The 19,133-nt window shown below is 39.6% G+C and overlaps 1 protein-coding gene across 3 annotated transcripts in view; it reads right to left on the bottom strand.

The window, feature by feature from the left end:
• The window catches only part of UGGT2 (UDP-glucose glycoprotein glucosyltransferase 2), a 548,948-nt gene that overhangs the window by 324,156 nt on the left and 205,659 nt on the right, over positions 1-19,133 (bottom strand). For all 3 annotated transcript variants that reach the window (XM_073569568.1, XM_073569567.1, XM_073569569.1), the window contains exons 13-16: positions 15,998-16,117; positions 9,499-9,584; positions 8,119-8,236; positions 579-710 (exon numbers count right to left, since the gene is read on the bottom strand). In XM_073569568.1, coding sequence (XP_073425669.1) covers positions 579-710; positions 8,119-8,236; positions 9,499-9,584; positions 15,998-16,117 — 456 coding nt within the window. The remainder of the gene's footprint in view (positions 1-578; positions 711-8,118; positions 8,237-9,498; positions 9,585-15,997; positions 16,118-19,133) is intronic.

The raw sequence follows: 19,133 nt of genomic DNA, 5'->3' as shown, positions 1-19,133 counted from the left end.
ATGAATGCGATTGACTAATGGATTTCACAATGTTAAAAATATTAACCAGGTATGGATTATGGTACAAGGCCAACAACCCGACAGGACCTGGTATTTTGGACATTTTGAAAATCCTAATGGCCCAAGTGACTACCACTTTTGAGATTTCAAGATCCATAAGGAAGTTTTGAGCAAAGGAAGAGAAGAGCACCATAGTTAGTTATTTAGTATCACTAGAATGTTGCAAATCCATTTTGCTAGCATGAACAGCATAAAAATAGTTAATAGCAGAAGACGAACAAGTTATATGAACCAAAGATGAAGGTCACTGAAAAACATAACACATCTCACAAAAATGAAGCCCTTACGCATCAGCAAAAAGTTACAGCTCCTAAAATGAGATATTGTAAAAATAAAAATTACTTGTCTAAGATTTTTCCATCTAAAATAACTTATTGAGCGTCTTTGAGACTAGCCTATTTTGTAACTCAGTCTAAAATATTTTGTTATCGACCATATTTTTAACTTTGTGCTGATGATTATCTATGTTTAACGTTTATTTCCGAATTAATGCTCCTTATTTATAAAAGTGTACAAACCTTTAAATTGCGACTATATTCAGAATTTAATCCCAGGACACGGTCTACATCAGCCAGAGGGAACTGGTATTTTAGTACAGACTTCACAATATCCACAGTCAATGCTTCTCCATCATGCAATTTATTATACATCTGTGAAAGATATCAAAATACAGCTGTAAATGTAAGCTAATTAAATACAGAATATACCTGTTGTAATTAGTCCCGATCAGCGGTCTAATATTTCACTATTTGGATGCCCGAGAAATTCTATTCCCCATTGCTACAGAGGTATCATATGTAAAAATACTTGGTTAAATAATATAAGTCAATCATTACCCTTTTCATGACAGGTGTTTGTTGTCCCTACAACTGGAATAACATTTCTTTCATGTTCTAAGGTAGTTGTGTAAAGGAGTATTTCGTCCCAAGATTAATAGGTTAGTTGAAAACTGATAATCATCCAAGAACAGAACATTTTTTAGCAAACGGGAAGATAGGTCTGAGATGATTTATTAAGGTTTTTGGTAATCTATACAACCCCAAAAATTATGGAATCACCGACCTTGGAGGATGTTCATTCAGTTGTTTAATTTTGTAGAAAAAAAAAGGAGATCACAGACATGGCACAAAACTAAAGTAATTTCAAATGGCAACTTTCTGGCTTTAACAAACACTAAAAGAAATCAAGAACAAAAAATGTGGTGGTCAGTAATGGTTATTTTTTAAACCAAGCATAGGGAAAAATTATGGGATCACTCAATTCTGAGGGAAAAAATTATGGAATCACCCTGTAAAATCTCATTCCCAAAACTAACACCTACATCAAATTAGATCTGCTCATTAGTCTGCATCTCAGGTTATGATCACACGCTGCGGATTCTGCAGCGGATCCGCAGCAGAATTGGCCCTGCAGATCCGCAAGCAATGTACAGTATCATGTTAGCCAATGGGACTTCAAAACCGCAGTGCACATGCTATGCTGCTGAATTTTTCTGCGCGGATTTGCTGCGGTATCAAATCCGCAGCATGTCAATTCTTTCTGCGGATTCCGCAGCGGTTTGACACCTGTTCAATTGTCCAGGTGTCAAACCGCAGGGGAAAACCGCTGGCAAATCCGTGCGGAAAAATGCGCAGGTGAAGCCGCACTGTGTGCACTCACCCTAAAAAGGAGTGAGCACACCTTGGAGAGCTGTTGCACCAAGTGGAATGACATGAATTATGGTTCCAACACGAGAGATGTCAATTGAAACAAAGGAGAGGATTATCAAACTTTTAAAAGAGGGTAAATCATCACGCAATGTTGCAAAAGATGTTGGTTGTTCACAGTCAGCTATGTCTAAAATCTGGACCAAATACAAACATGGGAAGGTTGTTAAAGGCAAACATACTGGTAGACCAAGGAAGACCTCAAAGCGTCAAGACCGGAAACTTAAAGCAATATGTCTTCAAAACAGGAAATACACAACAAAACAAATGAGGAAGGAATGAGAGGAAACTGGAGTCAACATCTGTGACCGAACTGTAAGAAACCGCTTAAAGTGATTTACATACAGAAAAGCTAAACGAAAGCCATCATTAACACCTAAACAGAAAAAAAACAAGGTTACACTGGGCTAAGGAAAAGCAATTGTGGACTGTGGATGACTGGACGAAAGTCATATTCAGTGATGAATCACAAATCTGCATTGGGCAAGGTGTTGATGCTGCAACTTTTGTTTGGTGCCGTTCCAATGAGATTTATAAAGATGACTGCCTGAAGAGAACATGCAAATTTCCACAGTCAATGATGATATGGGGCTGCATGTCAGGCAAAGGCACTGGGGAGATGGCTTTCATTACATCTTCAATAAATGCATAAGTTTATGTTGATATTTTGGACACTTCTTATCCCATCAATTGAAAGGATGTTTGGGGATGATTAAATCATTTTTCAAGATGACAATGCATCCTGCCATAGAGCAAAAACTGAAAACATTCCTTGAAAAAAAAAAAGACACAAGGTCAATGTCATGGCCTGCAAATAGTCTAGATCTCAATCCAATTGAACATCTTTGGCGGAAGTTGAAGAAAATGGTCCATGACAAGGCTCCAATCTGCAAAGCTGATCTGGCAACAGCAATCAGAGAAAGTTGGAGCCAGATTGATGAAGAGTGCTGTTTGACACTCATTATTAAGTTCATGCCTCAGAGACTGCAAGCTGTTATAAAAGGCAGAGGTGGTGCAACAAAATACTAGTGATGTGTTGGCAGGGCTGTGGAGTCGGTAAGCCAAACCTGCGACTCCGACTCCTCAATTTCCCTTACACAGACTCCGACTCCAACTCCGACTCCACGACTCCGACTCCCACACATATTGCTTATATTTAAGTGAAAAATTTATTGTAGTACAATGTGAATCTCAGACATTTAATCATTTTTATGATCCAATAATCAAGATATTTAGATAGAACAGAATATATATTGGTGTACTACCCGGTTTTCATTCTTTTTGGTACAGATACGATATGGATAGACAGATATGGATAAATGGATAGATAGAGCAGATTTCTAATCTGCTTTTGCTATTGAAAACATTATCTATGAGCTCAAAAACCTTTCAGGTGATGCAGTTTTTTAAAAAGATGATCAGCTTTTGCAGCTGAAAAATGTATCCTCAAAAAACACAGGAAAAACGCTGTGTGTGAATGTAGCCTTAGATCAGGAATATAACAGCCATTTATAGGACATTTCATAACTTTCCCAAACTCCTATGAAAAAATATTCAGCACATCCTGCATTGAATTACTGTACCCAATTTATTATATATTTTAGGAGTCGGAGTCGGTCCATTTTATACCGACTCCAACTCCGACTCCACCAAAATGAGCACCGACTCCGACTCCACGACTCCGACTCCACAGCCCTGTGTGTTGGATTAATTTTTTTTGTTTGTTTTTCATGATTCCATAATTTTTTAGTCAGAATTGAGTGACTCCATAATTTCCCCCCTATGCTTTGTTTAAAGAAGTAACCATTACTGACTACCACATTTGTTCTTGATTGCTTTTAGGCTTTGTGCACACGTTGCCTTTTTAGCGTTTTCGCAGCGTTTTTCCGCTGCAAAAACGCATCCCATGCAATCCTATGGGATTCCCCATTGCTGTGCTAATGCTGCGGATTTTATCGCTGCGGAATCGCATAGCGGAAAAATATGCAGCATGGTCATTCTTTGTGCGGAATCACGGCAATTCTGCACCCATAGGATTGCATTGAAAAGTTCACTTTACGCATGTGGCTATGCCCACAATGCGTAAAGTGAGCGCTTCATGTGCTGATGGTACCCAGGGTCTGGAGGAGAGGAGAGACTCCTCCAGGCCCTGGGTACCATAATACCTCTCAAAAATAGAATTTAAAAAAATCTCACCACGCTGCCAGCATCTTCCGGTCCCAGTGATGCTTTGCGTGAATGATCTGAGATGATGTTGCGCTCTCGCGAGCGTGACTTCACAAAGGTCTTTCGAGCAAAGCATCACTTGGACCGGAAGATGCCGGGAGTGCCGCTGAGAAGATTGGGGGCCATCGGAAGGTGAGAATAACCATTTTTTTTTTAAATTATTTTTAGCATCCTTTTACTACTGATGCTGCATAGGCAGCATCAATCGTAAAAAGTTGGTCACTCTTGTCAAGCACTATGCTTGACAAGTGTGACCCACCTGTCAAATCACCTTTCCAAGCGATGCTTGAAATTGCTTGGAAAAGCACGGTGGGGAGTTGAAGAAATGCTGCGGACAATTCTGCAGCATTTCTGCAACATGGGCACAGAGCCTTAAAGAGGACCCTTCATCAGTTTCAGCATGTTAAACTAGCCAAATTGTGGAAATATTAGCTTGTAAAATTTAGGTTAAGATTTGTGTCATGGTGAAACTGAGCATCACCAGAGCTGTGTCTCTGGGATCGTGTACTTCTCCTGCAAGAGGTTGACAGAGCTGAGCTGTGTGTTTTTTTCCCTCTTTGTTGCTGCCTGTTGCCAGTTCACGGTTTCGTTAGCAGGCGATCATCACTAGAGGACTAATAAGCCTGCTGCCATGTAGTCCTCCATATTCATCAACTCTGTGTAACCCTACTCCCACCACTGACTGTCAGCTTTCTGTGTACACTGTGCATAGGCAGAAAGCTGCCAATGAGTGACATGAGCGGGGTTATACAATGTTTAGCATTACGAGCTTTGCTAAATTTGCAGAAGATTAAACAGTGATTTTGTCAATAGCAGGAAGCCCTATAAGTGATACATCACTGGAATCAGAGTTTACAGTGCCTTGCGAAAGTATTTGGCCCCCTGGAACTTTTCAACCTATTCCCACATATGCTTCAAACAAAGATACCAAATGTAAATTTTTGGTGAAGAATCAACAAGTGGGACACAATTGTGAAGTTGAATGAAATTTATTGGTTATTTTAAATTTTTGTGGAAATTCAAAAACTGAAAAGTGGGGCGTGCAACATTATTCGGTCCCTTTAACTTAATACTTTGTTGCGCCATCTTTTGCTGCGATTACAGCTGCAAGTCGCTTGGGGTATGTCTCTATCAGTTTTGTACATCGAGAGACTGAAATTCTTACCCATTCTTCCTTGGCAAACAGCACGAGCTCAGTGAGGTTTGATGGGAGATAGTTTGTGAACAGCAGTTTTCAGATCTTTCCGCAGATTCTCGATTGGATTCAGGTCTGGACTTGTCCATTTTAACACCTGGATACGTTTATTTGTGAAGCATTCCATTGTAGATTTTGCTTTATGATTGGGATTATTGTCTTGTTGGAAGACAAATGTCCGTCCCAGTCACAGATCTTTTGCAGACTCCAACAGGTTTTCTTCAAGAATAGTCCTGTATTTGGCTCCATCCATCTTCCCGTCAATTTTAACCATCTTCCCTGTCCCTGCTGAATAAAAGCAGGCCCAAACCATGATGATGCTGCCACCACCACCATGTTTGACAGTGGGGATGGTGTGTTCAGGGTGATGAACTGTGCTGCCTTTACGACAAACATATCATTTGGCATTGTTGCCAAAAAGGATGATTTTGGTTTCATCTGACCAGAGCACCTTCTTCCACAAGTTTGTTGTCTCCCAGGTGGCTTGTTGCGAATTTTAAATGACACTTTTTATTGATATCTTTGAGAAATGGCTTTCTTGCCACTCTTCCATAAAAGCCAGATTTGTGCAGTGTACAGTCATGGCCAAAAGTTTTGAGAATGACACAAATATTAATTTTTACAAAGTCTACTGCTTCATTTTTTCTAATGGCAATTTGCATATACTCCAGAATGTTATAAAGAGTGATCAGCTTAACAGCAATTACTTGCAAAGTCAATATTTGCCTAGAAAATGAACTTTATCCCCCAAAACACATTTCAACATCATTGCAGCCCTGCCTTAAAAGGACCAGCTAACATCGTTTCAGTGATTGCTCCATTAACACAGGTGTGGGTGTTGATGAGGACAGGGCAGGAGATCAATCTGTCATGATTAAGTAAGAATGACACCACTGGACACTTTAAAAGGAGGCTGGTGCTTGGCATCATTGTTTCTCTTCTGTTAAACACGTGCAGTCATCATTGCACTGCACTAAAATGGCCTAACAGGGAAGAGTATCGCAGCTAGAAAGATTGCACCTCAGTCAACAATCTATCGCATCATCAAGAACTTCAAGGAGAGAGGTTCCCTTGTTGCCAAAAAGGCTCCAGGGTGCCCAAGAAAGACCAGCAAGCGCCAGGACGTCTCTTAAAAGTGTTTCAGCTGTGGTATCGGGCTACCAGCAGTGCAGAGCTTGCTCAGGAATGGCAGCAGGCAGGTGTGAGTGCATCTGCACGCACTGTGAGGCGGAGACTCTTGGAGCAAGGCCTGGTCTCAAGGAGGGCAGCAAAGAAGCCACTTCTCTCCAGAAAAAATATCATGGACAGACTGATATTCTGCAAGAGGTACAGGGAGTGGACTGCTGAGGACTGGGGTAAAGTCATTTTCTTTGATGAATCCCCTTTTTGATTGTTTGGGACATCTGGAAAACGGCTTATTCGGAGAAGACGAGGTGAGCTCTACCACCAGTCTTGTCTCATGCCAACTGTCAAGCATCCTGAAACCATTCATGTGTGGGGTGGCTTCTCAGCCAAGGGAATGGGCTCTCTCTCAGTCTTGCCTAAAAACACAGCCATGAATAAAGAATGGTACCAGAATGTCCTCCGAGAGCAACTTCTCCCAACCGTCCAAGAGCAGTTTGGCGATCAACAATGCCTTTTTCAACATGATGGAGCACCTTGCCATGAAGCAAAGGTGATAATTAAATGGCTCAGGGAACAAAGCAGAGATTTTGGGACCATGGCCTGGAAACTCCCCAGATCTTAATCCCATTGAGAACTTGTGGTCAATCAAGAGACGGGTGGACAAACAAAAACCTTCAAATTCAGACAAAATAAAAGCATTGATTTTGCAAGAATGGACTGCTATCAGTCAGGATTTGATCCAGAAGTTGATTGAGAGCATGCCAGGGAGAATTGCAGAGGTCCTGAAGAAGAAGGGTCAACACTGCAAATATTGACTTGCTGCATTAACTCATTCTAACTGTCAATATAACCTTTTGTTACTCATAATATTGTTGCAATTATATTTCTGTATGTGATAAAAACATCTGACAAACACACATAAAAACCAGAGGGCAGCAGATCATGTGAAAATATAATATTTGTGTCATTCTCAAAACTTTTGGCCATGACTGTATGACTGATTGTTGTCCTATGGACAGACTGTCCCACCTCAGCTGTAGATCTCTGCAGTTCATCCAGAGTGATCAAGGGTCTATTGGCTGCATCTCTGATCAGTCTTCTCCTTGTTTGAGTTGAAAGTTTAGAGGGACGGACGGGTCTTGGTAGATTTGCAGTGGTATGATACTCCTTCCATTTCAATATGATCACTTGCACAGTGCTCCTTGGGATGTTTAAAGTTTTGGAAATGATTTAGTATCTAAATCCGGCTTTAAACTTCTCCACAACAGTATCACGGACCTGCCTGTTGTGTTCCTTGTCTTCATGATGCTCTCTGTGCTTCAAACAGAACCATGAGACTATCACAGAGCAGGTGCATTTATTCGGAGACTTGATTACACACAGGTGGATAATATTTATCATCATTAGTCATTTAGGACAACAGTGGATCATTCAGAGATCCACAATGAACTTCTGGAGTGAGTTTGCTGCACTGAAAGTAAAGGGGCTGAATAATATTGCACGCCCCACTTTTCAGTTTTTGAATTTCCACAAAAATTTAAAAATAACCAATAAATTTCGTTCAACTTCACAATTGTGTTCCACTTGTTGATTCTTCACCAAAAATTTACATTTGGTATCTTTATGTTTGAAGCATGATATGTGGGAAAAGGTTGAAAAGTGCCAGGGGGCCGAATACATTCGCAAGGCACTGTATGTCCCTATCTCATGCTGCTCTCAGACCTGGTGAAAGACACCATTTAAATGTGATACTAAGAACTTTAGAAAAAAAAAAAAAAATCAAGTAGAAACATGACCTGTACATACACTAATTAGAGAAGTGAAAGTGTGAGAAACGTCAGATTCTTCGGCCATGTAATTAAAGGCACGCCACAATGCAGCCCCAACAGTTTCACCAGAGCTTACCACAAACACAAAACCAACCCTGAAAAGAAAAAAATGAAAATAGTAAAAATATAAATATTCAGCGAGTCAATAAAGTGAAATAAAAAAAAAAAAAAAACAACAACACACGCCACCTTTCTCAAGATCCCACATATTAACGTTAGGCTAAAGTCCTAGAGAAATTATGCAGATGGTCTACTCTCCATTTACTTGTAATCTGTGCACATCAACTTTTGATTTCATCATAAATTTTGTTCTATTCATTGCTCACCCACGACATATCATCAATAAGGTTTAAGAGGCTAAATAGCGTTAAGAGGCTAAATAGATAAGACCAGGGTTGGAGGTGACCGCGCTTGTAGAGACTAAAACTGGCAAGTACAATGCATGATCAATTAATGTGAACCCGACAGCTGATACACGCCGCCCCAACCGTGGGCGTATATATTCGACACAGCCTGCATTAGCTCAGTCAGGTATGTTTGACTCTGAAATACTGCGGTGTTTCAGAGATTAACATACTAACATGCTTCTCCCCTCCCGCTGTCCCGGATTGACAGGTCTCTGTCAATACTCGCACTTAAAAGGGGTATTCCCATCTCCAAGATCCTATCCAAAAAGTAGTAGGTGTAATATTAATTATTATTATTAGAAAATACCTTCAATTAGAGATGTAGTATAGTTTTTTTTTTATTCGCTATGTCTTTCCTCATGTGCAGGCATTGCAGGACATTAGGTATCCATGGTTACGACCACTGATACAGTGACAGTTAGTTGCTAGTGGTTGTAACCATGGATAACTAAGAGGCAAATTGCAAAGTTACAGTATATTTACAAGCACTTAACAATTTTACCCATTTATTAAGATGAGGCGATCTCTTTAATAAATAGAGCAACTAAAACCCAATGGTGGCCCAGTAATTTGCAGGGCACATTTACATCTTACATATACATACTCCCCTAGGTTTTTTTTATTAAGCTCAGTTAGCGGCCTTACCATGAACTCAATATATCACCAGCTTTAAATTCTTTTTCCCACATAATGACCCTAAAACTCTGGATAAATGTAAATGCACTTTGGGCCTTTATAACTTGAAAATGAGGAGAATGCATCTTCGGGGTAATTTCCAATGGTTCCTCTAAGAATGCACGTGTAGTCATGGGAAGATATGGAACCGTTTATTTGGTATTACTGTCAGTTTTCCCCTTATGCATAGTTTATTTCTACTGCAGCAGAATTACAACATTCCCATTTCATTTTTATAATGGAGAGTTATTCTTCTGCTGGTTACCATACAGTACCTGAGAGGCACATTGTGTTGGTAGAATAATTCCACTAGCTTCACATAATCAGCAGCATAATCTTGAGCAGGATCGAGGAAAAGAACCTAGGAAAATGGTACAAGTCACTTAATATCCACGAACAGCGATTCCCTCTCTGGCATAGTGATTGGTTACTGATAGACACACAATGCATTCAAGTGTCTGGAGAATAGACGGCAACATAATTAGATCACGTGAATTAACATCCTCCGATTTTCAGTGCATGCAGTGAGGGCGCGTTAGTCATGAACTGGCTGCTTTTCCGGAATAAACAGCAGGCGTTCTAGATGATGAATAAAGTAATCTAGGGCTTGTCAAAAGATCCAAAAACAAAACATATCATCAGCTTGGCACTTCAAAACGAAAAATGGCTACTGTATATTCCTCTACAACTATTAAACACACTCATTTTATTCCATTGGAGCTTGTTGAAAAAAAGTGCATTGGGAGGTTCTTAAATATAGTTTTGAACAAGAAACGCTATATTTTATGGCAGAATGTTTTCAGCATTCCCTCATACGGCTATGTTGTTTTTGTCATCATTTTGTGTTATACACAGGGTCACGGAAAGAGAAGATTCTGTGGTGATCCAAGTATGCTTCAGAAGAAAAGCAGATGACCCTAGCCTTTATGTCCATTCGTAATCCTTTAGCAATATGTGACGTACATATACATCACATGATGGGAGGGAGTACATGAAGCATGCTCAGTAAGACCACTCCATATAAGGCAAGGGGTTGATATGATAAGATGATCCTTGTCTGCAACTGTTGAAATCGGTGAACATTTCAACCCCAGCACTTTAAAGGGGTTACCCACTACTAGGACAACCCCCGATTTAATAAAATAATAAAAAGTGATCATGAAGTTGTATGGATGCCAAAATGAAAACTATAATAATAACTTAAAGATAAAATGGTGGTCATTCATATCTGTAGCAAATACTTACTTTCCCCACTGTAATGGCATTTGAGACATTTATGCTGAAATGCGACAGGTGATTTTTAAATCACATATGGAAGACCTATTGTCTGGAACCTTTATTAAAATTACAGCTCAAAAAGGAGAAAACTTTCCATTATAGGAAATATAATGGGTCTTGTGCTGCCCGTCCGCTTTCTGATCTAAAAACCAACCTACGAGAGAATGGCTCCCTTGTATATGATGTGAAAAGGCCACATACGAAGGTCCTGATTCATTAAGTTGTTTAGTACATTAGTCTTAATGAGGGACATGCAGCAATAAGATGTACCAATTTCAGTAAAAGGTGCATATATAATGAGTTGGAGCATCTTCCTTTAAGCGTGCGCCTTGCCAGAAATGTTACTTCAGCCAGGAGCTGGGGTAATATTTTCAGGAAAAGAAAGGTCATTAGTTTGAAAGAATTTAAAGAGCAGATGAACCACGCCATCCCCAGCTCCTCACTAGTTCTGCATAATTTAGCAGATCTGCCAGAAAGTAGTGTGAAGGTTTTAATTTTTTTTTTTTTTTGCAACATTCTGTTGCGCAATTCTGTTTTACGACAGTTTTCTGGTGTAAAAATTTTGGTGAATCGGGGCCTGAGTGTAGAGATAACTTTGTTCCTTATGTATTTTCCCCTTTTATTTATTTATTTTTTTTTGGGGGGTATCAAAATTCCAATTTTCCAATTAACAGCATTTTAGTTTTGCTCTACATGTTGATATAAAACTGAAGAAAAGAACATTCCAGTTATAGTGTGGAAAAAGAAAGTAACTGAAGCTAAGCACGAATAGTAAATCCCAGAATAATGCCTAGGGATGCACCAAAGACTTGACCAATGTGGATATTGATGTGCGCATTGCCACAGTAAGTAAATAGAAGTCGTTAAAAAACAACACGGACAGATGTGACATCATTTTAGTATTGCTAATCTCAATCACCTTCATTGTGTGTCTGCTTCACCGACTTTCTAGACCATGCACTGCTATGGCACTGAAGCATACTGTATACGCCAACCTCTCTATTTGTAGGACGCAGCATTTATTTCAGCTACAGCTTTTTAAACTCCTGTGCCAAGACGTTCTTAGGCGACTAAGCATTGTTTACCACTTCAAGCTACAGTTATTCCCTAATCCGCAGCTATTTTCTCTTATCCCCAAAAGGCTTAGTTACTTTCTCGTTAAGAGCATATCGCCCCCCGAGGACTTCTTCATCGGTACAAGCCCCCAGCAGGATTAGAATGAACTTGAGAGATATATTTTCTCAACACTTCGGTAAACTTAGCAAACTGCTACGGAAGAATCAACAAGGTATTAAACTTCATCTGAAAGGAATTATAGAAACACCTAGATAAGGCACATTATTAGAAAGGGAACACTCCTGGCATATATTTGTTTCACAAAATTTTATTGATGGCGTATAACAGACAATGTGCGCATGGTCAATCCGGATAGTCACATTTTCCCCCACAGACAGGGCATTTAACATTAATCCCTTAGGTTATATTCATATGTTGTTTTTTTTTGCTACTTTTGTTCCTGCAGCCAAAACCTGATCTCTTGGTAGTAAAAAGCTGCAGGCAACAAGCAGGTCTTGTGGTGCTTTCTGCTGCTTTTCTTGCAGCGTTTTTGCAGATGCCACTGTTCAGCTTTGCTTCCACCATACAAGCATGAACAATGCAAGACATATGTAGAACCATACAATGTTTTTGGAAAAAGGTCAATTGGATCAATTTAGTGGAAAAAGCTTTGATTTAGGTCTGAAAAAATAGTGACTATTCCAAACAGAAAAGTTCATGAAAAAATACAAAATTGCAAATATAAAAGCAGCAGGGGGAGTTGAATTGGTCAGGCATAGTGTACCTATTGACACTGGCAGGACATTGAGTTGGTAGGACACAGTTTACTTTCACACATTGTCGTTTGGTCAGGTATCGTTCAATTTCACACATTGATCAGCATTGAGAAACTCAGACTTAGTTTTAATATAACAGATATCACCAATTTAATTAAACTGTACTAATCCCAACTGCTATTCTTACATGACGGCAGCAAGACATTATGGTTTAAACTTGAGGGGGGGGGGGGAACCACATCCTGCAGTGCCTGCCTTTTTTTATTTAGTTTTCATCCCTCATTTTTGCAGCAGCCAATTTTGACTGTTTGAAGGTTAGCTTTATACTGAACTGAGATTTTTTTTTAGTGCTGCTTTGGGGTACATATAAATATTTTTTTCACACCAAATACTGTAACAATGTCCATGTTATTTTTGTATGCATGCATTAAAATGTATTTTATATGAAAAAAATGTTTGTTTTTGTTGCATTGGGGACTTTATTTTTATGAAATGTTTTACAATATTATTTTGCCGTTGCTTTTTACAAGTTTATATATTTTTTTCACATAATTTGTCCCCTAGGAAATCAAAAAGATTTTGAGAGACATTTTTTATAGGAACTTCAATGACTGGTTTGTAGCCAGCAAAGAAGCCAGAAGTGGTAATAAATTACGTACCTAGTTCTGTATTCTCCCCAAAAGTCTCCAGCTGCATGTGACAGACAGGGACTGAACCTGATCTTTCTAAATTGAAGGAAATCTGTCAACAGGTTTTTGCTACCTATTCTGAGAGCAGTATGATGTAGGGGCAGTGACCTTGTTTCCAGCAATGTGTCACTTACTGGGCTGTTTGCTATAGTTTCAATAAAATCACAGTTTTATCAGCAGATGATTATCACTACAGGACCAGAAACTCTTGCCATGTAGTCCTCAATATTTATGAGTGCTGTATAACTCCACCATGACCTCTGGCAGCTTTCTGCCTATGCTCAGTGCACACAGAAAGCTGTCAAACAATGGTGTGGGCAGGGTTATACAGAGCTCAACATTCAGGAAACGGGTAGATCTCCAGAAAATTAAACAATGATTTTATCAAAATGAAAGCATGCAAGTGGTATGTTGCTCAAATCAGGATCATTGTCCCTACATCATGTTGCTCTCAGATGGGGCTACAAAAATCTGAAAGGCCAGAAACAAGCACTGTAAATTTATAATGCTTTCTCACTATCTTGTTAATTCTCTCACTATCTTGTTAATTCAGAATATTGTAGTACAGAGAGATAAGGCTATTTAATCATGGTATAGTTTTTATTTCTTTTAATTGCCAAACGCAAAACACATAAGAAAATGTATATCTGGGACCGAAAAAATTTAACATATTTATCACCTGAATGTTAATAAATGGAATCTTTTACTGCAAAAATATATATATTTTTTTTTGAGTGCCTAGTTTTCTCTCTGCGGATAAGATGGGCTGGATACCCTGCTTGAGGACCAATACTCGATACTGTATGAGTGCTGTGTTTATCTATATTGTTTAAAAACAGGTAGGGAAATGTTTTACCTCACAGAAAGAATCGGTTAAGATCCACTGCTGAAATATCTGTATACCCTTTTACTTCCTCCCCTGCCCAGGAGTTGTGGTATGATCAGACCATGTTCCTGCACGGTCAGACACAGCCATTGCACAGTATGCAGCAAGCTCACATTTATAAGATTATCTCTGCACAGGGACATTTTATGTAAACACATCCAATTGTAGAAGTTATTATTCCAAGATCTAGCGATTAAAATTAACTTTTGTTAATTGGAAAACTCCTTTAAATCTAGGGGTACCATTACAATGTCAAGTGCGAAAATATAAATCAGAATATGAAAGATAGTTTGTAAATGAGGTGGTATCAAGTACAGTATATTCTATGTAATATTTCACTAGATGTCGCCATCAGGTTTATTGCTAGCCTACCCTTAGAAAATGTAGTGCCATATTTCAACAGGAATGGAAATACCCAAAACACATTCCCCTTTCCTGTACAGAAAGCAATTTTTTTCTGGATGAAAATGGTTAAGAAATGAAGAAAAGTGAGGACGTCACTCCCTAGTGCAATGGTCAGTATGACCAAGATCAAAAGTGATAAGATTTGGGAGAACTCCTTGAACAGCTGTTGAATTAAGAAAATAGAAAACGTAAGATTTTCTAAATATGAATGATTGCCAATGCATTAAAAGACACATCTGTACTGCTTTTAATGCTTTTTTGTTTTTTTTTTTTATTTCTAGTATTAAAGACTTTCATTAACCCCCATCAAGGTCAATCAAGGTCAAGATGACTTTCATCTCTTCCAGAATATGACACCACCGAACAAACCATTCTTGTGTATGTAGCAAAACTTTCTGTATGATGAAAGCAGATGGCAGGGATTTTTTTTTACCGCCAGTCTATTGTACACCATTAATCTTTGTCATATTTTCTTCCTAACAGCAGCAACTAATTGTATTTATTTTCTACTTATCTCATTAGCAATTCAGTGGCTTTGTTCACAACAGATGCCTCAGTTTTATATTTAAAATCTAATGTGTAAAAAAAAGAAGAGTGAATAGTACAAAAGAAAATGATGGTTAATGTGCGAGGCAGAAATTTATACATCTCATAAGTAGGTCTCTGTGTGTCAAGAATAAGCATTTCCTGCAACATTACTTAGAATGAGGGCTTGTTTTCCAAACGTGTACTTACAATTTAATATGCCATAATCTTCATGACAAATAAATTCTAATAAAGAGCGAGAAATCTTAACATTCTTGAACGTTCAACCAAGGCCATCAACTCTTGTGTTTGTATGAAGAATAAAATATTTCAGTTTTATATTTATTTTTCTTGGTACAAAGTAAAGAAAAAAAAGTCAGGAGACAAGGCATGCATAGCGATAATCTGTCCCTGATATATCTGGTGCAACCTTCATCTCCTGGGTAATACTGAAAAGTACATCTAGGAGACAGAGGATATCATTAAAGGGCTCTCCTCTAGTTATTGTCAATTACTCCAGGGAGGAATCATAGAAAAAAAAATTCCATATTCACCTCTCAGACGGACACTGTTCCTCCATACTCACTACTATGATCCCCTCCCTGACAGTCTCGTGGAACCACCTGTTACAGTCTTCACATTGTGTCTGAGCCCCTTCTACTATTTGCACGTATTACCATCAACCGTCATCTGATGCCCCCTTCGCATAATGATGACCCATGACTGGTGGGGGACAAAGTTGAAAGTGTGGAGGAGTGACACCATTTTGGGACGGAGTTTTTTTTTTGTTTTTAATACCACTTTAGGCCCATTAACATCTTGAAAATTAAGGTAAACCCATTTTAACAGTGTGTCTGACTGCCTTCCCAGTCTATTTAAATACTATTGGAAAAAAAGGAGCTACAACAAGCAGACGCTCCATCGCTAGATGGATAAACAAGCAAACCTAGCCCATCTGAATTACAGTAATGTTTCTCCACATTAGACTACTATAAGATTCACACAGCGAGTTAAAGAATTTGTTATTACTACAAAAATTAATATCCATCTACCGTAGGTAACCGTAAATGTTGCAAGGTTACAAAAGAATAAATAGGACTTTACATGCAATTCTCATAACCGATAATGAGGGCACAATGGAATACATGAGAATACTCACCAAACTGAAAAAGTTTCGTCTGATAGGACGTATTGCTCCAGGAAACACTGGTCTTAGAAGTTCTTGAAGACTTGAAGGCCATTTTGAATACTTGTAATCAGTCTCAATATCATTAGCCCACTGAAAAAAAAGAAAACAAGAAATATTGAGGCGGTTTTTATTTCATTTTGAATAATGCAATACATGTTTTAATAATATAAAACTAAAACAGCATCAGATCTGTAACAATTTTGTTGAGGATTCTGCACTGAAAATCTCCTGGAAGATACAGTTCATGTTTGTTTAACCTCATTCACATGTACAATAGGTGGAGTTCTCCATTATGGATTTGCTGTAGATTTCATCTTTTACAAAACCTAAAATCTGCCATACAATCTTGAATAAAGCTTAGCAGATTTTTTTATGGGGAAAGATACATTATAAATAGGAATTTAGTGATCTGAACCCATGCTCCTTCTGCCTCAGTTCAATGGTAGCCCCCATCATTAATGGAGCACAGTCACACACAGAAGGTAATTAATCAATAAATGCCATTATTGTACAATATAGTGTCCTGACTTCAGCATTCACCTCCATGGCTTTATTCTTTGGTTCTTTTCAAAGCATTTTTGAGACAGCTCACGAACATCTTCTGCACTTCCAGTAATACGCACTGCACCTCTGTAGCTAGGGAGTGTACACACAGCTTCAGAGGCGCAGTGATGTGCCTCAAATAAGCCACCCACATGCACGAAGTTTGCAGAGAGCTGGTGATGAAGCCAACTCTTGGAAATCATGTTATCACGGCCACAGGGACGTGATACCATGCAAGGAGGGATGACTATTCTCAAAAGTGCCCCATCAACTAGTCAAAGGACTAATTTGCGCAAGAGAAACGGAGCTTATAAATACTTTATTTCAACAAGTGTTTAGGTGAGTGATAGGATAAAGGGCTGGTTAGGCAGGGAAATTTGCAGTAAATACACAAATGCTGGTGGGTTGGAGGGCATGGGGGACCTGACAGGTTTCCTTTAAGCATATGTGGGGGAGAGGACAGGCTAGGGAAACAGTTGTGAGAGTAAATGGCACTGCCTACGTACAATGCTTACATCGCTGCTATGTGGGCATACATGTATTGCAGGTATTCATGATCTTACAGTGCTGTGCAAATTAATTGGGACAAAGCAGTTTTTATACGTAAAATCGTAAGTTGGTTACCAGTCAGTGATTCAAACCAGTTTTAACTGCCTTGAACAGGCACTCACACCTGTTCAAAGAAGTTAAAACTGGTTTGAATCACTGACTGGTAACCAACTTACGATTTTACGTAAAAAAAAATGCTGTGTCCCAATTAATTTGCACAGCACTGTAGGTTAGAACACCATATTGTAAAACCTCGGCCACAGCTCTTAGATTGCTGAAAGCCAATTGCTTGCTCAGCTGACAACTATTAATTCGACTATCCCCTCCCCCCACATAAATATGATTTATGATCTCAATTGGGAAAGGGATGCAAGCCGTTTCCAGACACAGCTCGTCTCCTAGCAAAAGTATTGACCATGATAGATTTCAATATGCCAGATCCTTCATTCACCCACTAAGTTCCATCTCAGGGTAGTCGGCACATCCCCATACACAGTAAGAAATCAGCAGTTTGGGCACCATTAATTTAAAGGGAATCTGTCACCCCTTTTTTAAGATATCATATAATGATATCATTCAACTGTGTGTCACATAAGGATTCTCTTAGTACTTTTGCTTCCCCCTGACCCAGCACCTTTCATGCATAAATACTTTTTTATATCAGTTCAGATGTATGTAAACTGCCACGGTCCGGTCCGATGGGCGGGGCTTATTCAACTGCTCCCCCCTACTACACAAGAAGAGCAAGACAGGGAGGGGGGGGAGCAGGTGAATAAGTCCCGCCCAGCGGACCGGACAGCGGCAGATTAAATACATCTGAACCGATATAAACAAGGTATTTCTGCATGAAAGGTGCGGGGTCAGGGGGAGCAAAAGTACTAAGAGAATCCTTATGTGACACACAATTGAATGACATCATTATATGATATCTCAAAAAAGGGTGACAGATTCCCTTTAATGTGTATGGCCTCACATTAGAATGTGCATTTGACTTAGAAGGGTTTTCCCACAAACAATAGTTCATTTTAATCAATAGTTTTTGGAATAAGGGCCCCGTCACACATAGCGACTCACCAGCGATCCCGAAAAGGATGTGAACTTGTCAGGATCGCTGGTGTGTCGCTACATGATCGCTGGTGAGCTGCCAAACAGGCAGCTTCACCAGCGATCAGGACAGCGACACGCGGGTAACAAGCGACGCACATCGGTTAGTTACCCACTGTGTACCTAAGGTACACATCGGGTTTCTAAGCGCCGCGCGGCGCTTAGAAACCCGATGTTTGACTTGGTTACCAATTCGCTGATCTCCCGCCTGCCACACGCAGCAATCAAAAAAATGTCCTGGCCATTCCAGGACGATCAGCGATTCCCAACAGGGGGGCCGGTCGCTGATAAGCGTCACACACAGCGATCTCGCTGGTGAGATCGCTGTTGCATCACAAAACTTGTGACTCCGCAGCAATCTCGCTAGCGAGATCGCTATGTGTGGCGGGGGCTTTAGAATAATAATTTCCACAATTGGATGTGTTTAATTAAAATATCCCTGTGCTGAGGCTGAGATCTAATATATAAAGCTGAATGTATGTATGTATGTATGTATGTATGCATGCATGTATGCCTAGGATTGGCATCCGCACCATCGCAGCTACAACATTTGCCACAGTCACACGTCTGGACCGCGAGAGTGTCCTAAGCTATGTTGTGAGGCGAAATTTTAACCCTGCGCGTTCCAATTCACCAAACAATTTTGCCCCTATCTACATAATGGGGAAAAAGTGAAAGGAAAAGTGTTGGAGGCAAATTGACAGCTGCCAGATGTGAACAAGGGGGACTTAAAAGAATGAGGGCTGTCGGGTACTCAGTACCGGGCCGATCTCTCAGAGGGGATTTTCACAGCAGCGGTGACCAGGTCCGTGGCCCTGGGCGCCCATGTAAAAGGGGTTGAGTTGGGAATAAAGTTTATAAGTGATTCGTGATGCCACCTGTAGTGTACGGCAAGGGAGGTGTTAAGCTG

This window comes from Dendrobates tinctorius, unplaced genomic scaffold, assembly GCF_039654945.1.
Source record: "Dendrobates tinctorius isolate UK_male_01 unplaced genomic scaffold, ASM3965494v1 ptg000026l, whole genome shotgun sequence".
NCBI classification, from domain to species: domain Eukaryota; kingdom Metazoa; phylum Chordata; class Amphibia; order Anura; family Dendrobatidae; genus Dendrobates; species Dendrobates tinctorius.
The sequence above is the reverse complement of the archived record's forward strand: the minus strand, read 5'-3'. Positions and strand labels throughout refer to the sequence as shown.